Below are 18,162 nucleotides of genomic sequence, written 5' to 3'. Positions count from 1 at the left end.
TTTTGACCAGATGCAAACTGAATGTTACAAGCTGCGGAATGAGCAGGAGATGAACTGGATGAATGGGCCAGTCTCCTTAATACACATCTTTCTCAGACTTTGATATTTTCCCAAGAAAAAGATCCTCCTTCCTTGACTGGACCTAGAACCAGCACAGAGCTGCTCAAGTACAGTTTGAATCATTTGCAGTCAATGTCTGAGGGCTGGGGGAGAGGGACACTAGGACAAACTAAGACTACTTTTGCATATAGTCCTCCTCCTATCTATCCATGAATATTTTTTATATGGTGATCACCACCACCGTACTTGAACTGCTTTGGCAGGTCCATGCTCTGCACATTTCCAGGAACCCCCTTTGAAAATTCTATGCATGCCCCTTTCTTCCTTGCATCCCAGATTAAGTATCCAAGGACTTGCACTCATGCAAGTGTTTGAAAATTTGGCACTTCATCACTCAGCCTCACTTCCTCTCCATCTGCAACATGAGGATGCTAATATGTGCTTACCAACCTCAGAGGGGTGTATGGATTAAATCTTGTAAGGCAACTTTGAAGATGAAAAGCGCTATTTCAGTGCTAAGTATTATTCGTTTGGTCTCCATGCCATCCAATCCTATGGCTTCCCAGGTGGGATATGCAACAAGGAGGCCTGTTGAGATGGTGGTCTTGTTGGTATGGAGAACTGTCCACTAGGAAATGGCCTGAGATCAACAACTCATTTTACATAGTTCAATGGGGTGCATGTAAACCAGTCAGCCTAGAGACAGAAAACTCCTGACCCAGCCAGCGGAGCTAGAGAATACTGAATTTTTACAGGGTTCTTCCCTCCCCCATTTATAAATGCGATAATGCCCGAAGTTGAGAGTATTCTCATATGCTGAAGTCACTGCTTTGAGGTGAGGCACTCTTGTGGAATGTTGTTGTATTCTGCTGCATGTCACACAAACAGTTGGCATACATGATGGTCATCCACAGAAGGGGTTTGGGTGTCATCGTTTGATTTGTATCTATGCTGGAAATGTCAATTTCATGTTGCCTCTGTCCTCAAAAAAAGTTTTTTATTATAATTTAGCATCATTGGTATGCTAAGTCCTGCACTGGCAAGTCATCAAAGTCTCAGTCCTAAGGAACGTACAATCTAGAAATACAATGTGCTGGTGAAGGGTGAAGACTGAATGGTGACAAGAAGCAAAGTGACGTGGGAACCCTTTTAACTAGGGTAGAACCTCAGAATTACGAACATCTCGGGAATGGAGGTTGTTCGTAACTCTGAAATGTTTGTAGCTCTGAACAAAACATTACGGTTGTTCTTTCGAAAGTTTACAACTGAACATTGACATAATACAGCTTTGAAACTTTACCATGCAAAAAAAAAAAAATATGCTGCTTTCTCTTTATTTTTTTAGTACTTTATGTTTAATACAGTACTGTACTGTTTTGGTTTGTTTTTTTTGGGGGGGGGGAGGGGTCTCTGCTGCTGCCTGATTGAGTACTTCCAGTTCCAAATAAGGTGTGTGGTTGACAGGTCAGTTCGTAACTCTGAGGTTCTACTCTACAAGATTTTACTAGGCCTCATGGAAGAATTATGTTTGCAGAAGGAAGAAGGAGGAGAACAAGAGGGAAGAGTAGCAGACTAGGGCTACAAAGTGAGAGTACTAAGCACAAGGACCCAAGTGGAAGACGACACACTGATGTGAGGGAAGGAAATGAAGGAGTTCTGCAGCTTGGATTGAGTGAAAAGAGATAAGAGAGGTTTAGGGGTCAGAAGCTAAACTGTGTAGGCCTTAACAGTAAAGACAAGGAACTTAAATTCAGTTTGGATGTATGGGTTTTATAGAACAGGATGCTATATTTATGACACTGTACACGGTTACTACTAAACATGTCAAAACCCACATGAAAGAAAACTCCCTTAATTGAGGGTTATGTGTGTGAAAATCCACAAAAGTCCAGGGAGGGAAGCTACTAGTGATCTGAATCTCAAAAGACTTAGAGCTCAGTTTTGGATGATTGTTGTAATGATATCCTTATGGAGGTCCTCCCGCACCAGGCTCCATGCCCACTCCTTTCCCTTCCCCTCCCCCACAAAAAAAGTGGCAGTAAAGCACTGAGAACCTTCAAACATGCTGAACACCTCCCTACCAATCTGGAGTGGCGAATGGGACCGGAGCAGATCACATGCAAAGGAAGCACCCATCTCTCTCGGCTACAGAGCGCCATCGTAATTCCACCCAGAATGTGGTTTCATGACCAGCACGGGAAATTGGTAGGGGGGTTATCTAACACAGGTACAATTTATCCTCTACTGATATATTGCCTTCTGGCAAGTAAATTTATTCCTTAAATGTATCTCTCCCCAAATGACCATTAATTTGGAGAAGCCATGATCAGCATTGTTAAGGACTGTCTCAGGTCATATTTATTTATTAACTGAATAGATATGATCCTGCAATCCCAATTTTGACAATTGAGTATGATGGCAAATGTATTGCCCACAAAGGTTCATCCCTTTAACAGATAGAGGATTATTTAAACAAATACCCTATTTCACATGATGTGCACCACAAAATTAGCTTCCTGACAACTGAAAACTGGGACCCTTTGACAGGTAATTTTCAGCATCCTGTATAAGATTTTATTTGGCATGGATTGATGCATCCTTGATCTCCTTACTTCTTGTTGCTAATTTTACATGACTTAGAGTGACTTTCACTGCCAGAGGTATGGAGCTAGGCACTAGCATCCTGAATGTTTACAGGATATTATAATACACCCTCATACAAAGACCCAGTACCCAGCTAGGCATCTCCACAAAAGATCTAGAGGGCAGGGAAAGAAATATTCTCTCCACGGCCACCCTGCAGAGAATACTTCAACCCAATAACTTTGAAGGAGCTTTCCTTGGCCTCAGTGCATCATCATGGGAGAGGACCTGTGCAGCAGAAGATTCCGTAGGCCTGTCTGTTCCTTGATTCCTACGAAGTCATTGCTCTAGGCGGCTGTGCAGGGAATTCCTGGGCAGCTGTATCTTTGCACCTTGCAGTAGGTCACCTGTCCTGACCCACTGCTCTGTGCTGCTGTGCAGGGGATCCCCTTCAGAGCTGTGATGCAATAAGCATGTAGTGCCTGCGTGGCCCACAAATCCAGTTCCTTCAACTCTCCCTTGCCTTAATGGTTCAGATTCCATGAGACTGCTAAGGAGGCGGATGCTGAATGTGTCCCTTGAGGCATAATTTGGAAGGGTATTACCGTTTAAACAAAAAGTATTTTTAATGGAAAATCCAGAAGACTTTTAATTTAATGGAGTTGTTCTTGTGATGGGTGTTTGTTAGGTGAACCTTACTGTAGGGAAAGAGTTCTCCAAACAGGCCAGCCAAGAACTTACACATCTGGTTATCTATGAATCAGGGCTCGAAAGAAAGTGAATGTGGTCCCAGGGTGGTGCATTTCAGTTCAAGCCACTGCTGAAACAAGCCATGCAGGTAAACAACTAAGAAACCCCATTAACAGTCAACAGGGTCACATATATGATGTTAAAGCGCAGAAACAAACTACAACAAAGTCCATTTATTTATGCAGAAGGGACGAGCGAGCTATCAGCATGCACTTTACAGACAAACAGGAGGCACGCAGGGTGACCAGATGTCCCGTTTTTATAGGGAGAGTTCCGTTTTTGGAGACTTTTTCTTATATAGGCGCCTATTACCCCCCATCCCCATCCTGTTTTTTCACAGTTGCTATCTGGTCACCCTAACTAAATACCTGTGGCAAAGAGCTTACATCCTTAGCCGTTTATAAGAAGAGGGAGGTAATGCAAGGGGCAGCAAGTGACTGAGCCGTGAGGTTATTCTGACATTTTGCAAGACAGTGATTATTCATGATCTGTTTTGCTAACACTTCCTTGTGGAGGGGACAAGGATTTACAGGCCTCGTATTTCACAGAGGACTTGTTCTGTGTTAAGGGTGGAGGCCCCTTTGGAGGGGAAGATTCCGATCACAGGGAAGATGGTGCAGAGATGGGAGGGACATAATAAAGCATCTACTTGTGCAGCTTGGGCATGACAAAGATAGCAAACAAAATACCAAGAGCACAGAGCTGGGCTGGGGCTAAACTGTGCAGCCTGAAGGTAAGAATATGCTGCTTAAAACGGGTGGAGAAGGCACTCCAAGCCAGCGAAAGGATTTGAAGAGGGGCTAGACCTGACTAGAACAGCAGGGAGCAGACATGATTTTTGCAGCAGCACTTTGGATGGATTAAAGGGGGCCGAGGTGACAGCCTGGGAGGCCAGGGATGGGGGAGATCGCAGTAGTGCAAGCAAACTACGATCGGGTTTGGACGACGGTGTTAGCAGAGAGAACGGAGCGGAACGAAGGGAGTTTGGAAATGGTCTGGAGAAAATACAGCAGGATTCAGCAACAGCATCGATGGGCGGGAGGGAGTCAAAAAACAACACTGAAGTTGCAAGCCTTTTTTCACAGCGTTAATTCAGCTAAGAAACACGGAATCAAATGGGTCTGAACAATGGACTATTCATTGGGTGTGGGGGGCTGTTGTTCCCTTCAACCAAGTAAACTATTGTCCAGAGATTTTAAATATTTTTTTTTAATTGCAGAGGGTGAATCACTGCCTGATAATTTTGTTCAGAACTGCTGCCCTTACACCCAGTCACAGCACTGTGTGTTCATTACAGGTTTCTGGTGAACATAGGGTAATCACTATCTGTGTGAGCAAATAACCATGACTAAAAAGTGACACCCCCACCCCTGGCATGTGGAAGCGTAGTCAGAGTGATGCACAAAAGGCTGCTAAATTTTAAAATGCAGTTCTACCCTGGAAATTGACTGTGTTTAAATAAATTAAAAAATAAAATAAAGGCACCCTCTTACTCAACAGATGCTTCCTCTGTGGGTCTCATCATCGCTGATCACTTCAACAGCAGGCTTTTTGCTACCACTGCCTTTGGCATTGCAGCTCTAGGAGAATGAGCCGGACTCTGTGTTCTAACTTGTCCATCACCAACAGGTGTTCAGGAAGTTCTATTCAGAGGTTGCTTTCACGGACAGCCATGCAACCCCACTGAAGAGACTGACTGGAACAGAGGGCAGAATTCGGCCTGCAGAATCTTTCTTTCTGATGTCAAGAGCTGGACAGACCCTAGCGTGGCTTTCAGAGCCCATGATGAGGATGTTGGGCTGGCTATTAGAAAAATACATCATTGTGCCTAGAAAGTATGGTGGCTGGCTCTCTCTGAATACTTAAGGTAGGCTTTCTGCTTGCAAAATGAGCACCCTTGGTATGGAAGTCAAAGAGGAACAAGGAACCCCACAGTGACATTTCTACCTTGCAGGTGGGAACCACACTAGTTAGGGGCAAACCTCAGAAGGCTCCGTGCAGATAAACACCTAAGGTCAAACCAGAACATTTAGCCACCACGCTGTCACATCCACAATCACATGGCCTCAGGGGGTGCTCTAAGATGGATGTGTCTCAGCCACAATCCTCCCATGAGCAGCCAGCCCAGCATCCTGGGGAACATGATATCCTGCTTATCCATTCACCACCACCCCAGCCCCTGTGGGTGGCCTCCATGCCTTTGGGGCTAGTATGGGGATGCGGCCCCACCTCCTCTAGGTTCCCAGGAGCATAGGGAGGGACCAGTCCTTGTGCTCTGCAATTGCGAGAGGCATTTGCATCATCTGTACAAGGGGGGAGGAAGGCAAGGCTGCTTGTGCTTCCCTTCCCTGTGCACACACACACGCACAAGGACCTGTCAGTCTGGCCGACCTGTATTCAGGGATTAATAAGGCCAGAAGGCACCATTATGATCTTCTGTGCTGACCTCCTGCATGACACAGGCCACAGAACCTCACAGTTTGTACATCAAGCCCATAACTTGTTTGTGCTATGGCATATCTGTTAGAAAGCAATCCAAGTCTCAATACCACTCTCCCTGAAAGCTTCATGTCTGCAGAACTGTAGTGGAAATCACCTGGGCAAGGGGCTGGCTCAAAGTTTTTAGTATTTCTTGCTTCTGCGGAAGTCAGAAATACCATAAGAAGAGCCTGTCTAGTTGGTATTTCATCACTACTACTTCCACCAGGAACCAGGAGTTACTTCTATGCATTGCTAAAATGATCCTTTTAAGCAAGTCAACCAAACTTCAGACTGTTTAGCTGAAGCTTTGCAGGAGAAAGCTCAGCTCTGTTCTTTTTTTAAAATCCAAACAGCTCTATCCAAGCAGAGTCTTGGGAACACTGGAAATGACAGAACACCACTTCTTACATTTTGTCTTTCACACAGAAATGCTGTGGGCTTCATTTAGCTCTGGAATACACTGCCAGCACAGGGGCCCATCAGAGGAATGTCAGCCTGATTTGGGAGGGGAGGGAATGGGGGGGGGGGAGATTATGCACTATTAAATGCAACTTGTACAAATGTAGTCTGTGCATATTATATATTGCACGTACAGTTTGCACACAAAGAACTCCCCTGTTACACAGGAGAGATGTGAAGGCAGATGAAGTGATAGTATATAAAGCTGTCCAAATCATCTAGGTTACTATTTTCATATACACATTATATATAATTTTATATGGTTTCATATTTAGGGTTAATGTAGTTTACAGAATTTCTTAATACACCAGTCAGACATTGTGAATGACTATGGTTTCGGGACTGACATATTGGAAGTGTCAACTAAGCGCCAAGAAATACACCATTAAAAACACCACTTCAACTCTTCAAAAATTCCCTGGGTAACTGGTTGTGCCTGGAGTCACCCTTTGTGGTCCCTGGCCATGAGTCCCATGGCTTTCCAGGTCCCGCTAACATTGATCTGAGCTTTCATTATAAGCGGGGTGGGGGGCTTCTACCTCTTTTCATTGTGAAAAGAGCCTTCAAAATGTGAATGGAAGGCTAGGGCTGAAAGGACAACAAAACAACTACCCCCCCCCCCAAGTCATTCATAGTCCCAATCACATGGATAATGGTCCATTTAAAATCAGAGAGTTAAATTTGGGTCCCCACCATCCTCTCCCCAAAAGAGCCATCCCACTGGATTACCAAAATAGCTAGGAGTGACCCCAGCTGTGCAGAGAATGCCTGCTTGCAATACTTAGGCTATGCAAAATACACAAAGGCAGATAACTACACTTCCCAGGGCTGCTCTCCTCACAGCCTTGCCAGTATGCCTGCACCACAGATTTTCTTCTGTCACCTACCCACACCGAGGACTTCTCCAATTCCCTCCATCAAAAGGTGCAGAGGGAGAACGATTCACAGGTTGGCTTGCAGAGCCTGGCCTGCCCTTCAGAAGCACTACAATCCCCCCAAAAGCTACTGCTCCCTTCTCCCTCCATGCAGCCACCAACATACAGAAGAGAAGGAATAATGCAGGGGACAGGAGGGATAGGGTCAGGGAAGAGAACTACTGGTGGAGGAAAGACCAAGAGAAGGCATAGAGGAGATATGAAGGTGAAGTAAGACAGGTGGCTGAGGGGAGAAGACTGGTGGGTGGAATGAAAGAGAAAAAACAAACACTGAAGTTAAGAATTAGAGGGAGGACATGGCCAATTCAGAAAATAAAAAGGGGGTGGGGGAGACTATTTTATAGACAGAAGAAACCATCAAACATTTTAAAAGGATGAAGTTAGCTTGAGGAAATACACTTACCTTGAAAATGATTACAAGAAAGATATACCAATAGAGAGAGACAAGTGGAGGATAGGAAGAGGATGGGAAAATAAGGAGGGAACAAACACAGAATCAGAGTTATTTTTGCCTTCACTCACACAGGTGCAACTCTCCTTAAAGTTCATGTTTAAATGAGACAGGATTTGGGCCCCATATTTGACAGTCCCAGCAGATAATCTTCAGACTAGGATTAGTGTCCCCCTCCCCCCCAAAAAAAGAATATTTTAAGAATGCCTCTGACAAACCCTCCATCACAAGCAAGGACATGCAGTATCTAGACTATGCTCACCGAGTTTAAAATCAGATTACCAGACTCAAGGTACCAATCCACCCACATTTTCACACATGACCAGTTCAAATTATTTCAGCTGAACATTTTTATTTATCAAAGACATTTTTACTTGTCGGTTAAACATTGTAGTAACAAAATTTCTAAAAAGCATTGCACTGTCCCCTGCGAAACAAAAATAAGGCTCCCCAGTTCACGTACCGGTACTGCGCTTTGCCTCCAAACTCCATGAAAGTCTGGCATGAACTTCCCTTTCAGACATCATACTTCTCAAGGACAGACTTATAGAAAAGATGCACTATTTCCCTTACATCATATGCACATGGACTGAGGGGCAGACGAAAATGGCTGTGTGAATGTCCTGTGTGCTGATGAAGCTGCGAGCAAATGTCTTCGCTCTTTCTGTTGTAATATGATACCTGGCTTTCGTGATCATTCCAGCTCTTGAATTACGAATGGAAAATGTGAAAGCTCTTTCACAGCAAAGGTTTAGGGACAAAAATCTCCATGCTACTTTCTTACATTTGCTTTACGATGGACTTTAACACCTGCGATAGGTACGTGCGTGTGCACACACGCACAGAGATCTGTGTGCAAAGGCCACCAACCACGAAACCTCTCTCTTATACTGTGGTTCTAGTAATGCCTAAGTTTCCCTGAATTTATTTCAAGTGCCATATTTTTAAAGGTGGTCTCCCCAGCTTTGCTGTTGCAAGTTGCAATTTTGTGAATGCAAAAAAAGCATTTAAACAAATAGCTACAACTAGCTAGTTAATGTTGCAAATCAGAGAGTTAGATATCTAACTGCCAATAGCTGCTTCTGCAAAAACTGTTCCTGTAGTTGACTGCAAGAGTAAAATGAGAGGCTGAGTTGAGATCCCTACAAAAATGTTGTTCTACATTAAAAAAAAAAATTTAAAAAAAAATCCCTTCAGTACATGCGTGCAAGCGAATCAAGGCATCTTCATGCACATTTGCTTCTTTATGTACCCTCTCATAGAACTGGAAACTTTAATTCCCTAATAAAGTATATGTTTTGTAAGGATTTACAGTCACTATACTTTGCAATATAAATCTAAATGCTTGGCTTCCACAGACAGTTGTGCATTGGTGAAAGATACTGTGTAGTCGCCTGCTCCAAAGGAGAAACTTTCTTGCTGAGTGTTGTGTTAAAGTGATTTCAGTTAAACAATTATACAAGTTGCCAAGCATTATTGTAACATGCTGCAAGGCTTTTGATGGCAACATGATTTAATAGTTTGGGGGGGCGGCACAGCCCCACAATCCTGCTGAATCCATCATAATAATTCTTGATGTCAGATTACCTTTTTCTAAAGTAATAGCAGCAAAAGTATCTTTTTTCCCCTCTGTTCTGATAGAGCCTTCCCATTTAGGCTCAAGGTCTATAGGAAAACAGGAAAATGGTTCAATATGGGTAAAGAAAACTTGGTAGTTCTTGAGATTAGCATACTGATCGCTTCCTCCTAGAGACAGAGGTTTACGTTTAGCTCAGGAGGCAAATTTCTGCATGCCACACAGGGAAGGAAAAGTAAATTATCAAATGATCATTGGCTAATGATGCACTAAAAGCCACAACTAGTTAATACAGCATCAAGTCAGTCATCTGAAGCCATCAAAAGATGCAAGCAGATTAAATTACAGAAGCAGGGCCAAATTCAGAGGAAGACAAAGATGGTATAATTTCACCTTCTTCCACAAAAGTTTAAGAGCATTCATTTTTCCGTCTGCAGCGTTGTTGTTATAACCATGTTGATCCCAGAATATCAAAGAGCAGGTAGATGTGGTCATCTCTTTTATTGGACCAATTTCTGTTCAGGAAAGAGACAAGCTTTTGAGCTACTCAGAGCTCTTCTTCAGGTCTGGCAGATCTCTTCATTTTTCTGAACAGCTGAGAGATTTCTAAAACTACAGCTACTGTGCATATGGAATTTAGTGAAACCATCATGGATCATCATAAATGTTTACATTTGTCAGTGTGGTGGGAAATAGGAGTTCATTATGGAAATTAATAATGAAAAATAAAAGCCTTCCCTCTGACCTAAACATTAGGGCAAGGGTATCCTAGCCTGCTGGGTCCCAAACTGTGGTTTGTGGAGCGTTGGCTGGTCACATGTTGCTGGCTTTCTCTCTCATTTCCAGCAGCTTCTACAGATGCCAAGACTCTTCATTGCAAAGGAGAGCTGACAGACTAGTAAAAGCAGCTAGAGGAAAAAGGAGGAGGAGGAAGCAGACTGGCTGTCTCCAATAGGAGCATCGGAGGGCAGAACTGCACTGCCCTCAGGCACCACTAGCATGACTGGAGTGGCTAACCACTGGTAAAGGAATAATAACCGGGGAGAAAGGAATGAGGTAGCAAGATATTTTGTCTTGGGGAGAAGGGGTAGAAGAGGGCCAGGTCACTGGGCAGCATCTTGAGAGAGATGAAGAAGAATGGAGCCAAAGAGAGGAGAAAAGTGTGGTCAAGTAACAGAGAAGCATGTGCAAGAAAGAAGGGAAAATCACAGAGTAGATGGGAGGAGAGGAGAAGAGATGAGTAGACACAGTGTGAGCAACTTCTTTTTCCCCAGATGGGACTGACCAAAATAAAGATGCTAAAATGCTAAAATGTAGACACACTTTCCTAATATTACTTTGCTATGCAGACAGTTGTTGTAGTTGAGATGGTTCACAAGACAAATCTCTTTATTCAGATATGGTCCAAACCATAAAAAACAAAACAAAACAACCAACCCTCATCCCAGTCTCCTAGTGCTAAAGAGTTACACGTTATGCTGTGTCTATCTTCACTGTAGTGCCATGGTAGCAGTTCTGCAGGTAACACAGAAGCAGTCCTATTGCTTGCAGCATGACTTCCCAAATACTCTCACCCCCTGCCTGTGGCCAGGAAAAAGACTTGTCCTGCAGTGTCATTTGCACCTATATCCTAAACTTTACCTGCATCCGTAGCCAGACATCTAAATCTTTGATACCACAGTGCTGGTTTCTGCAAAGCTCTGCTCCTCTAAACTCTGAAGGTTTTTGAACATGGATATATGAACTAAGATTTGCTATTACATAGATTTATAAGAGGTGATTGTCTAGACCCATTTTACATGATTTAGATAAAGAGACATTTTCCGCATTCTAGGGAACATATACTCCTTTTCCTTCTGTATTTATTGGGCCAACCTCTGTGAAATGGGGGAACAGCCAGAAGGCCAATCATGGAAAATTCTTTACAGGCCTGGACAAATATAGCCAGAATCAGGCTCAGACAGGTCTCTGGTGAATGCCAGCTGCTCAGAACACGCTGGACCCAGTTTCTGTGAGCTCTCCTACTGGAACAAAACAAAGCAGACAGATCCCTGCTGAGCACAGATGCCATGGTGGCAGCATACACAAAGAGGCCATCTTTGAGAGAGCCAGATTCTAGACCACACACAGCTTTACACACCATAATAACTGGTCCCTTGAATTTTTCCCAGACATAGATTGGCAGCCAAAGTAAAGTATGGAGGACAGGTGTAAGATGCTCCGGCCAACATGCCCTCTTCCCAAGGTGGGCAGCTGTGTTCTACAATAGCAGCTCTTCTGGGACAGGCCCAGACAGACAGAGTGCCCTGCCGTAGTCTGGCCTTCAGAAAGAGAGGCAAGACCGCATTTGACAGAAAATGTTGCAAAATGTTGGCAGGCCAAAAGATGAAGAGGGGCATGTCCTGGGTCACTAGAGAGCGGGAATCCAATAGAAGTGACTGTGATTCCCTTTGATAACAGGTAGGCAGATAAATCTGGGAGTGCACTCAGTGACCCTGCAAATTTCTCAAAACTTTCTCCTCTGCCAACACGCTTCACCTCTCTCTTACCTGGGCGGTGCCAAAGCCCACTAGATTTCACGCAAGTCACCATCTCCATCAGACACTCCACTTAGGTAGGTGCCTTAGGCAGACACTAAGTGAGCAGGGAAAAGCTAAAACTGGGCCTGATGGGATGGGGACAGAAAGAGGAACATTGTCAGTATATCGATAACACCTCAGCATGTTCACACATACACATCAGCAAGAGAGCAAGACCAAACCCTTCAGGACTCCAAACAAAGTATCCTCATGGCACAGGATGGTAAAAATGTCCCATGCTGCAATTACATTTCCTTTAATGCATGGCCTCTACACACCCCTCTCCTGCTTCATCTGTCACAGTTCATTAGAAACTCACAGTGACCTGCTAGGATGATTCAGGGAGAGGGGCCCTTTTGGGCCTAGAGGATGATTGTGGACAATGGATTCATAGTGTCCCACTAGGAAACACCCTGGTCTAGAGGCAGCATGTCCTAAACTCACTAGGACCCATCAGTCTTCAAGAGCAGACCATCACAGCAGGCCCTCTGCAGGGTCAGAAGGCTGGAAAGGCTTTTAGCTTGGGCTGGAAGAGATGGTGCTCAGATCACGCAAGTTCCTTATACCCCCAGCATCATACTGTAAAAGTCAGGTCCAGAGCGTATCCACTTCCACAATTAGAATCAACAGTCACACAGGGTGACCTCAAGAGTGACATGAAAGTCATAAGATGCCAGGTCACTGAGCTAAATATATTGTCTGCACAAAGCCCTCCAGGACAACCAGTCTTGGTGACACCAGTACAAGCACCAGTCTGCCAGCTTAAATAGGAAGCCTGTAAGGGGCAGGGGTATGCACCAATAAGATGCCCAGCAGATTGTCACAGGAGTTGCACTTAAACAGCAACTTCAATCTTGGTATGAGGCATTTTCTACATGTAGGGGCCAGATGGACAAAGCAATAGAAAAGGGACGGTGCTGTGAAGGAGTTGGTCTACTTGTAGTTCATCTGCAGAACGACCTTTAAAACAATATGAATGTATTTTATCAGGCCATTTCATGCCAGGGTATTTAGAATTGCCGCTGGGGACTGGAATCTTGTAGACACATCAGACCAACAAAGTGCTTGGGGTTTTTTTTATAAAAACCACTGTTGTGTCAAGGTTATATTGTTTGAAAACAGTTCAAAACATGCAGTTTCAAATCACGGTTTATTTGTAAACTGTGTATATCAAAAGAAAAAAAAACCCAGAGCTTTGGAAATTTCATAGATCTACGCAACACGAACACAATGGTCAGCAGGATTTACTGCATTCGGAAGAATACTTGGAAGCACTGGGTGGGGTGCCCCAACATATGCTGACCACTGCTACTGAGGGATGTAAAATAAAAGTGAGGCCAGGAAATGGGTGGGGAGGGGCAAATAGTGAATGACATGGCCATGGTCAGGAAATGCGCTTGGCAAGAGGTGTGGAAAACAGAGCTTTACAGGAGTAAAACAACCACCACAAAACAGAAGGAGGAGGAGGAGAATTGCCAGCTATGGAGAATTGGGAATGGTGCCATTTGACGGCACATTATGACCAGCAGTTGCTTGGTGCTGGTTAAGGCCTGGTATCATGTGATCTGTGCTCAGATAAAAGGGAGTAAAGGAAAAGAAAGACTAAAAGACACATTTATACTAAGGTAATAAAACAGTTAAAATTAGGAAGTTGGAGCAAACACCTCTGCCAACAGCAGTACATTGGAAACAATGGATTTCTATAGAGGGTTAGTTTTGCAGTAAAGGCAGCCACCAGCAAACTGTATTCTAACAAGCAAGTTAGCTACAAAACTGTCCCTTTACAAGGCAGAGCTGAAGTAATACATCATCCTAAAAAAGGGGAAAGTATCTTCTGAGAAGGGAATAAAGTAAGAGATCAGAGCGCAGAGCATTGTACCATTTTGACACCAACAGATGGCTCAGTAAGTCCCAAGAACACCATCAAAATCATCCTGCTGCATCTGAATGCCACGTCCAGTGAAAGCAAGTAGACAGCCTGTGCAGGAGTTATGCCCTCTTAAATGAGAGAGTGCCTAAGTAATGTAGGTCAGAAACTGGAGCAACAACAGGGAAAAAGAACAGTAAGAGAGTCACTTGAAGGATGCTCTTGAGTGTATTTTCTAGTTCCCAAGATAAGGAGTTATCGAATGACAAACACTGTTTAGAAATCCAGTGGGATCTCCAAGATGCAAGCATAACCAAACTATCCCCCTCATACTCACTCCTGGTGTCTTCTTATAGGATGTGGTTCTTTACAAATACATGATGAGAAAATCTCTGCCCCAAAGAACCTACAATCTAAACAGAAACGACAAAGGGTTGGAGAACGGGATTATTATTAATGGGGAATTGAGGCTGAAAAATTAAGTCACTTGCTCAAGCTCGCACAGCAAGTGTGTGTGACAGATCTGGGAACTGAACTCAGGTCTCCAGAGCCCCAGTCTAGTAGTGCCTTTAGTACAAGACCATTCTTTCGCTCCTTATTGTCTCAATCAATTAGACTTCAAATTCTTCACGGCAGGAATCAATCCTTTTATTTATTCTGTGAGGTGCCTAACATTGTTGGGTGATGTAAAAATTAACATTTTCCCTTAAAAAACACTCATCTTACTTGGAATGTAGGAAAACGTGCTGTCCTATTATTTAGGGCAGCAGAAAGAAGAACATCAGGCATACATAGTACAGAAAAGAGTAAGAGCAAGTACACAGTCTCATGGAGGCTAACTGAAAGCTCCTTGAGACATTACAAATCAGTGATGTTTGCACAGCATTTTGTAAATATAAAACAAATAATAAGCATTAAATATTAGGGATTCATCTTAAATCAAGCCTAAGAATGTCTTAATCTGAAGGAATATTTCCAGTGCTGAGCATTTAGAAACTGAGGATTTTGCACATTAGTTTTTGCAAAACACAGTACAAAATCCGGTTTCAGAGTAACAGCCGTGTTAGTCTGTATTCGCAAAAAGAAAAGGAGGACTTGTGGCACCTTAGAGACTAACCAATTTATTTGAGCATGAGCTTTCGTGATGCATCCGATGAAGTGAGCTGTAGCTCACGAAAGCTCATGCTCAAATAAATTGGTTAGTCTCTAAGGTGCCACAAGTCCTCCTGTTCTTTTCACAGTACAAAATGAATCATGAAGCTGGTTATTAGTGGAGTTAGTGGACCAACCATGTCAAAGGTTAGCTCATAGATGGGCAAGGCTAGAAGTGTTCATAAGGCTGGAGCTTTATAAACCAATGTGGTTCTTCACAGAGGGATCTTTTTGCCCAAGTGTAAATTAACCATTAACCATTTAAAATTACAGACAACATCCTTTGTGCACATATTCTGAGCACTCCATAATTGAAAGGTCAGTAAAACTTAACAAATGTTGTCCATTTGAAATGCAATACTTTTAGGAGAATTGTTTTGACTTAGCCAGCTTTTTGGAACACGACATTTGACCTAACTTTGTGCAGCACACCAACAAAAGTAGATGTTTACAGCACACAGATAATATACATTTTTATATATTGTGGTTTGACAATCTTATTCAACGTGTGTCTGATTTAACATGCTTATCTGATTTTCCAACTACTAAGAAAAAGAAAATACTTTGACAAGGAATAGCACTACGCAAATATTTTGTGATTACAATTTTTCAAAAGTTTGTTTAAATTGGCTCCTGAGGCACAGTAAGAGAGCCCTTCACAACGCAGTTTGGAGAGGACTGTAGTTTAAGAGTACTAGAGGATGTATTTGCTCTCCGGGCTCACAGGAATCCCATTTCACCCCCTCTAACTTCTACGAGTTGATCAGCACAGAGACAATGAATTTTACCTTCCCGGATGGTGCACAGAAAATTATGATGAGTGCTGTAGGTTAACACTCCTCAGCATACTCAGTTTCTGCCATCTGAAACCAGAGTACTCACTACCTATAACTAGAGTCACCGGTTTATTTCAATGTTACTTGCAAGTTATTTTTATAGGGACTTAATTATTTTTCTCTGGGTCTTGGCACTGCCAACTAATTATCCTGAGTAAAACCCTTGAGCGATGGCAGACTTGCAGTCATGCACCTGTATCTGTGATTAGGCAAAGGAGAATTGGACACCACTCACCCACCCTGACAGTGACACACACACACTCCCTCCTCCCCTTCCCCCTCCCACCTTTCCAGGCCTTGAGAAAGTTCTTGGATGAAATCCTGGCTGCACTGACTAGCAGTTGACTTCAGCCCATCCCCTCAACAGTTTCTTCAAAGATCATAAGATTAATATCATCTTATTAAGGTAAAGCTCCTATTTCAAAGGCTGGTGGTCACAAGAGCTGCATTAAACTCAGCAGCTTCAGACCACCTGAGTTTTGCTTTAATTTGCAAGTTTGAGTGAACCCAAAGCTGAACATGAAGCTTCCGAGTTTTGCCTGGTTTTGGTTCAAAACTAGAAACAGACACTGCATTTAACAAGTCCCAAGTTCACTCGAATTACTGCCAAAGATCACCAGGCCTTGTAATGAAAGCCAAAGCCCAGAAAGTTTTGTCCAGTTTCAGGTTTTGTAACAGAAATTTCCCTCTGCATTAGTCATTGCTTGTTTACCTTACATGTTGGGTGTGTGTGTGTGTGGCAGGAGTGTAAAGCATGTGTATTTCAAGTGGGAACCTATATCTCAAGTTCATATCACTACAAATATTCCTGTGCCCAAACAATTTCTAAACAAACAAAAAGAACAAAAATTGTGTCCTCATTTATATTCAAATCAAGGGCACTGCCTGGTTATAACCAAGGACAAAATTTGATCCACCGTGCAAAAGTTAAGTCAACTACAAAAATGGAAAGTGAACTAGCCCTCAGGGACTGGATGGCTCAAGGGACCCAAATGCAGTATAGAGCACCAGGTCACCTGTTTGAATCCAACCCAGATGGAAACCAAATCCCAGTTGCTGGCTTTCCCTAAGGATATTCAAAGTCAATTTTTGCCCCAGAGAAGGTCTCAGAACTCACGTCTACAGCTGGCACTAACGGAGAACCTGGCTAGCAGCATGCAATCAGAACAGCCAAAGTATGGATGGATTTGGAGACTAAGCAACTCTTATCCTCAGAGATAGAATACCTCAGCCTTAAGCTGAAGTGTCTGGCAGGACATGTTGGGGCAGCTCACATGGATGCTGCCTGGGCCACACCTGTTCTGTGGGTAAGCAGAGGACTTCAGTCTCCAAAACCCTTGGTTAATCTGGCTCCTTTCACGGTCACTTAAAACCAGGCATTATCAAAATAAATGTTTTATTGATAATAGATGAAAAAAGGAAGGACTGAAAGGATTAGGCTGTAGCATTTATTAAGAGTGCATCCATGTATAACCTCTCTCACACATTGATATAATCAACATCAGTCCTTACATTTTTACGGCTTACAGCCATACCTTGGGCTGTGATCTCCTCAGTTCTTGCAAGCTGAGCAGGGTGAGGTTGGGTCAACACATGAAAGAGAGAGACCTTCAGAGAAAAATCCAAGTGTTGCAGGAAATGGAGTAGGTAGGGATTCAATCATAGTACTCTTCTTCCCTCTGACTCAGTATTATTGAGCCAATGAGTATTTTTAAGATGAGATATTGAAAACCATGTCCTGACCACCTGAACATTAAAGATCTAGCAGTACTTTTTGCAAGAAAAAGCTCAGGTGTCCTGACCCTCTCTCAGTGTAGGTAACCTGTTTACTTAACTTCCCCATACACTTTCAAATAGCTACAATAAACTTCTCCACTTCCTGTCCTAAACTCTTATATGTTGCTGTACCGTTAAACAGCTGCTGCATTCCACCCTAATGTGGATGCTTTTCATTAGCAAGTGAAATGATTTCTGTATGTGTATATGAATAGCTTGCAAAGTGCATTAGGATCCTTCATGATACACGATTCATTATAAATGTGTAATATTAGTTACTTTTGTTAGAACTGCCAATGCGACTGATTTCTGCATCTATGACCGACAAACAAATACATTTAAACTAGATAAATAAAGTGCACAAGATACAGTTTTTTCCAGCTGTAATTCATTCAAAAGTTCTAAAACTTTATGTAAAAGCTAATGAGTTCATTTATGAGAGTTCCACGTGTCAGCTATCAAAATGATCGCTGTTACATTATGTCATCTGACAGTTCCTGCACTCCCTGCAAATTCGTCTTGATTTGAGATGGCACAAACTCTTGCAGGTACATTTTCCAAGGAATTATGTGGGATTCTAGCTGCACAACTCCCTTTGGAGCCAATGAGAGTCAGATAGCTAAAATCCCAAACAACTCTTTTGAAAATTTACCCCGT

General features: G+C 43.1%; 1 protein-coding gene across 6 annotated transcripts in view; it reads right to left on the bottom strand.

The window, feature by feature from the left end:
* Nucleotides 1-18,162, bottom strand: part of SERTAD2 (SERTA domain containing 2) — a 183,860-nt gene that overhangs the window by 48,401 nt on the left and 117,297 nt on the right. The window contains exon 1 of one of the 6 annotated variants that reach the window (XM_073339478.2): nucleotides 8,183-9,474. The exons of the other annotated variants lie outside the window; for them this stretch is intronic. Within the exon in view, the coding sequence (XP_073195579.1) occupies nucleotides 8,183-8,211 (29 nt within the window). The 5' untranslated portion in view covers nucleotides 8,212-9,474. Of the gene's footprint in view, nucleotides 1-8,182; nucleotides 9,475-18,162 lie in introns of those variants that run through there. 6 annotated transcript variants of the gene reach the window in all.

This window comes from Lepidochelys kempii, chromosome 3, assembly GCF_965140285.1.
Source record: "Lepidochelys kempii isolate rLepKem1 chromosome 3, rLepKem1.hap1, whole genome shotgun sequence".
NCBI classification, from domain to species: Eukaryota; Metazoa; Chordata; order Testudines; family Cheloniidae; genus Lepidochelys; species Lepidochelys kempii.
The sequence above is the reverse complement of the archived record's forward strand: the minus strand, read 5'-3'. Positions and strand labels throughout refer to the sequence as shown.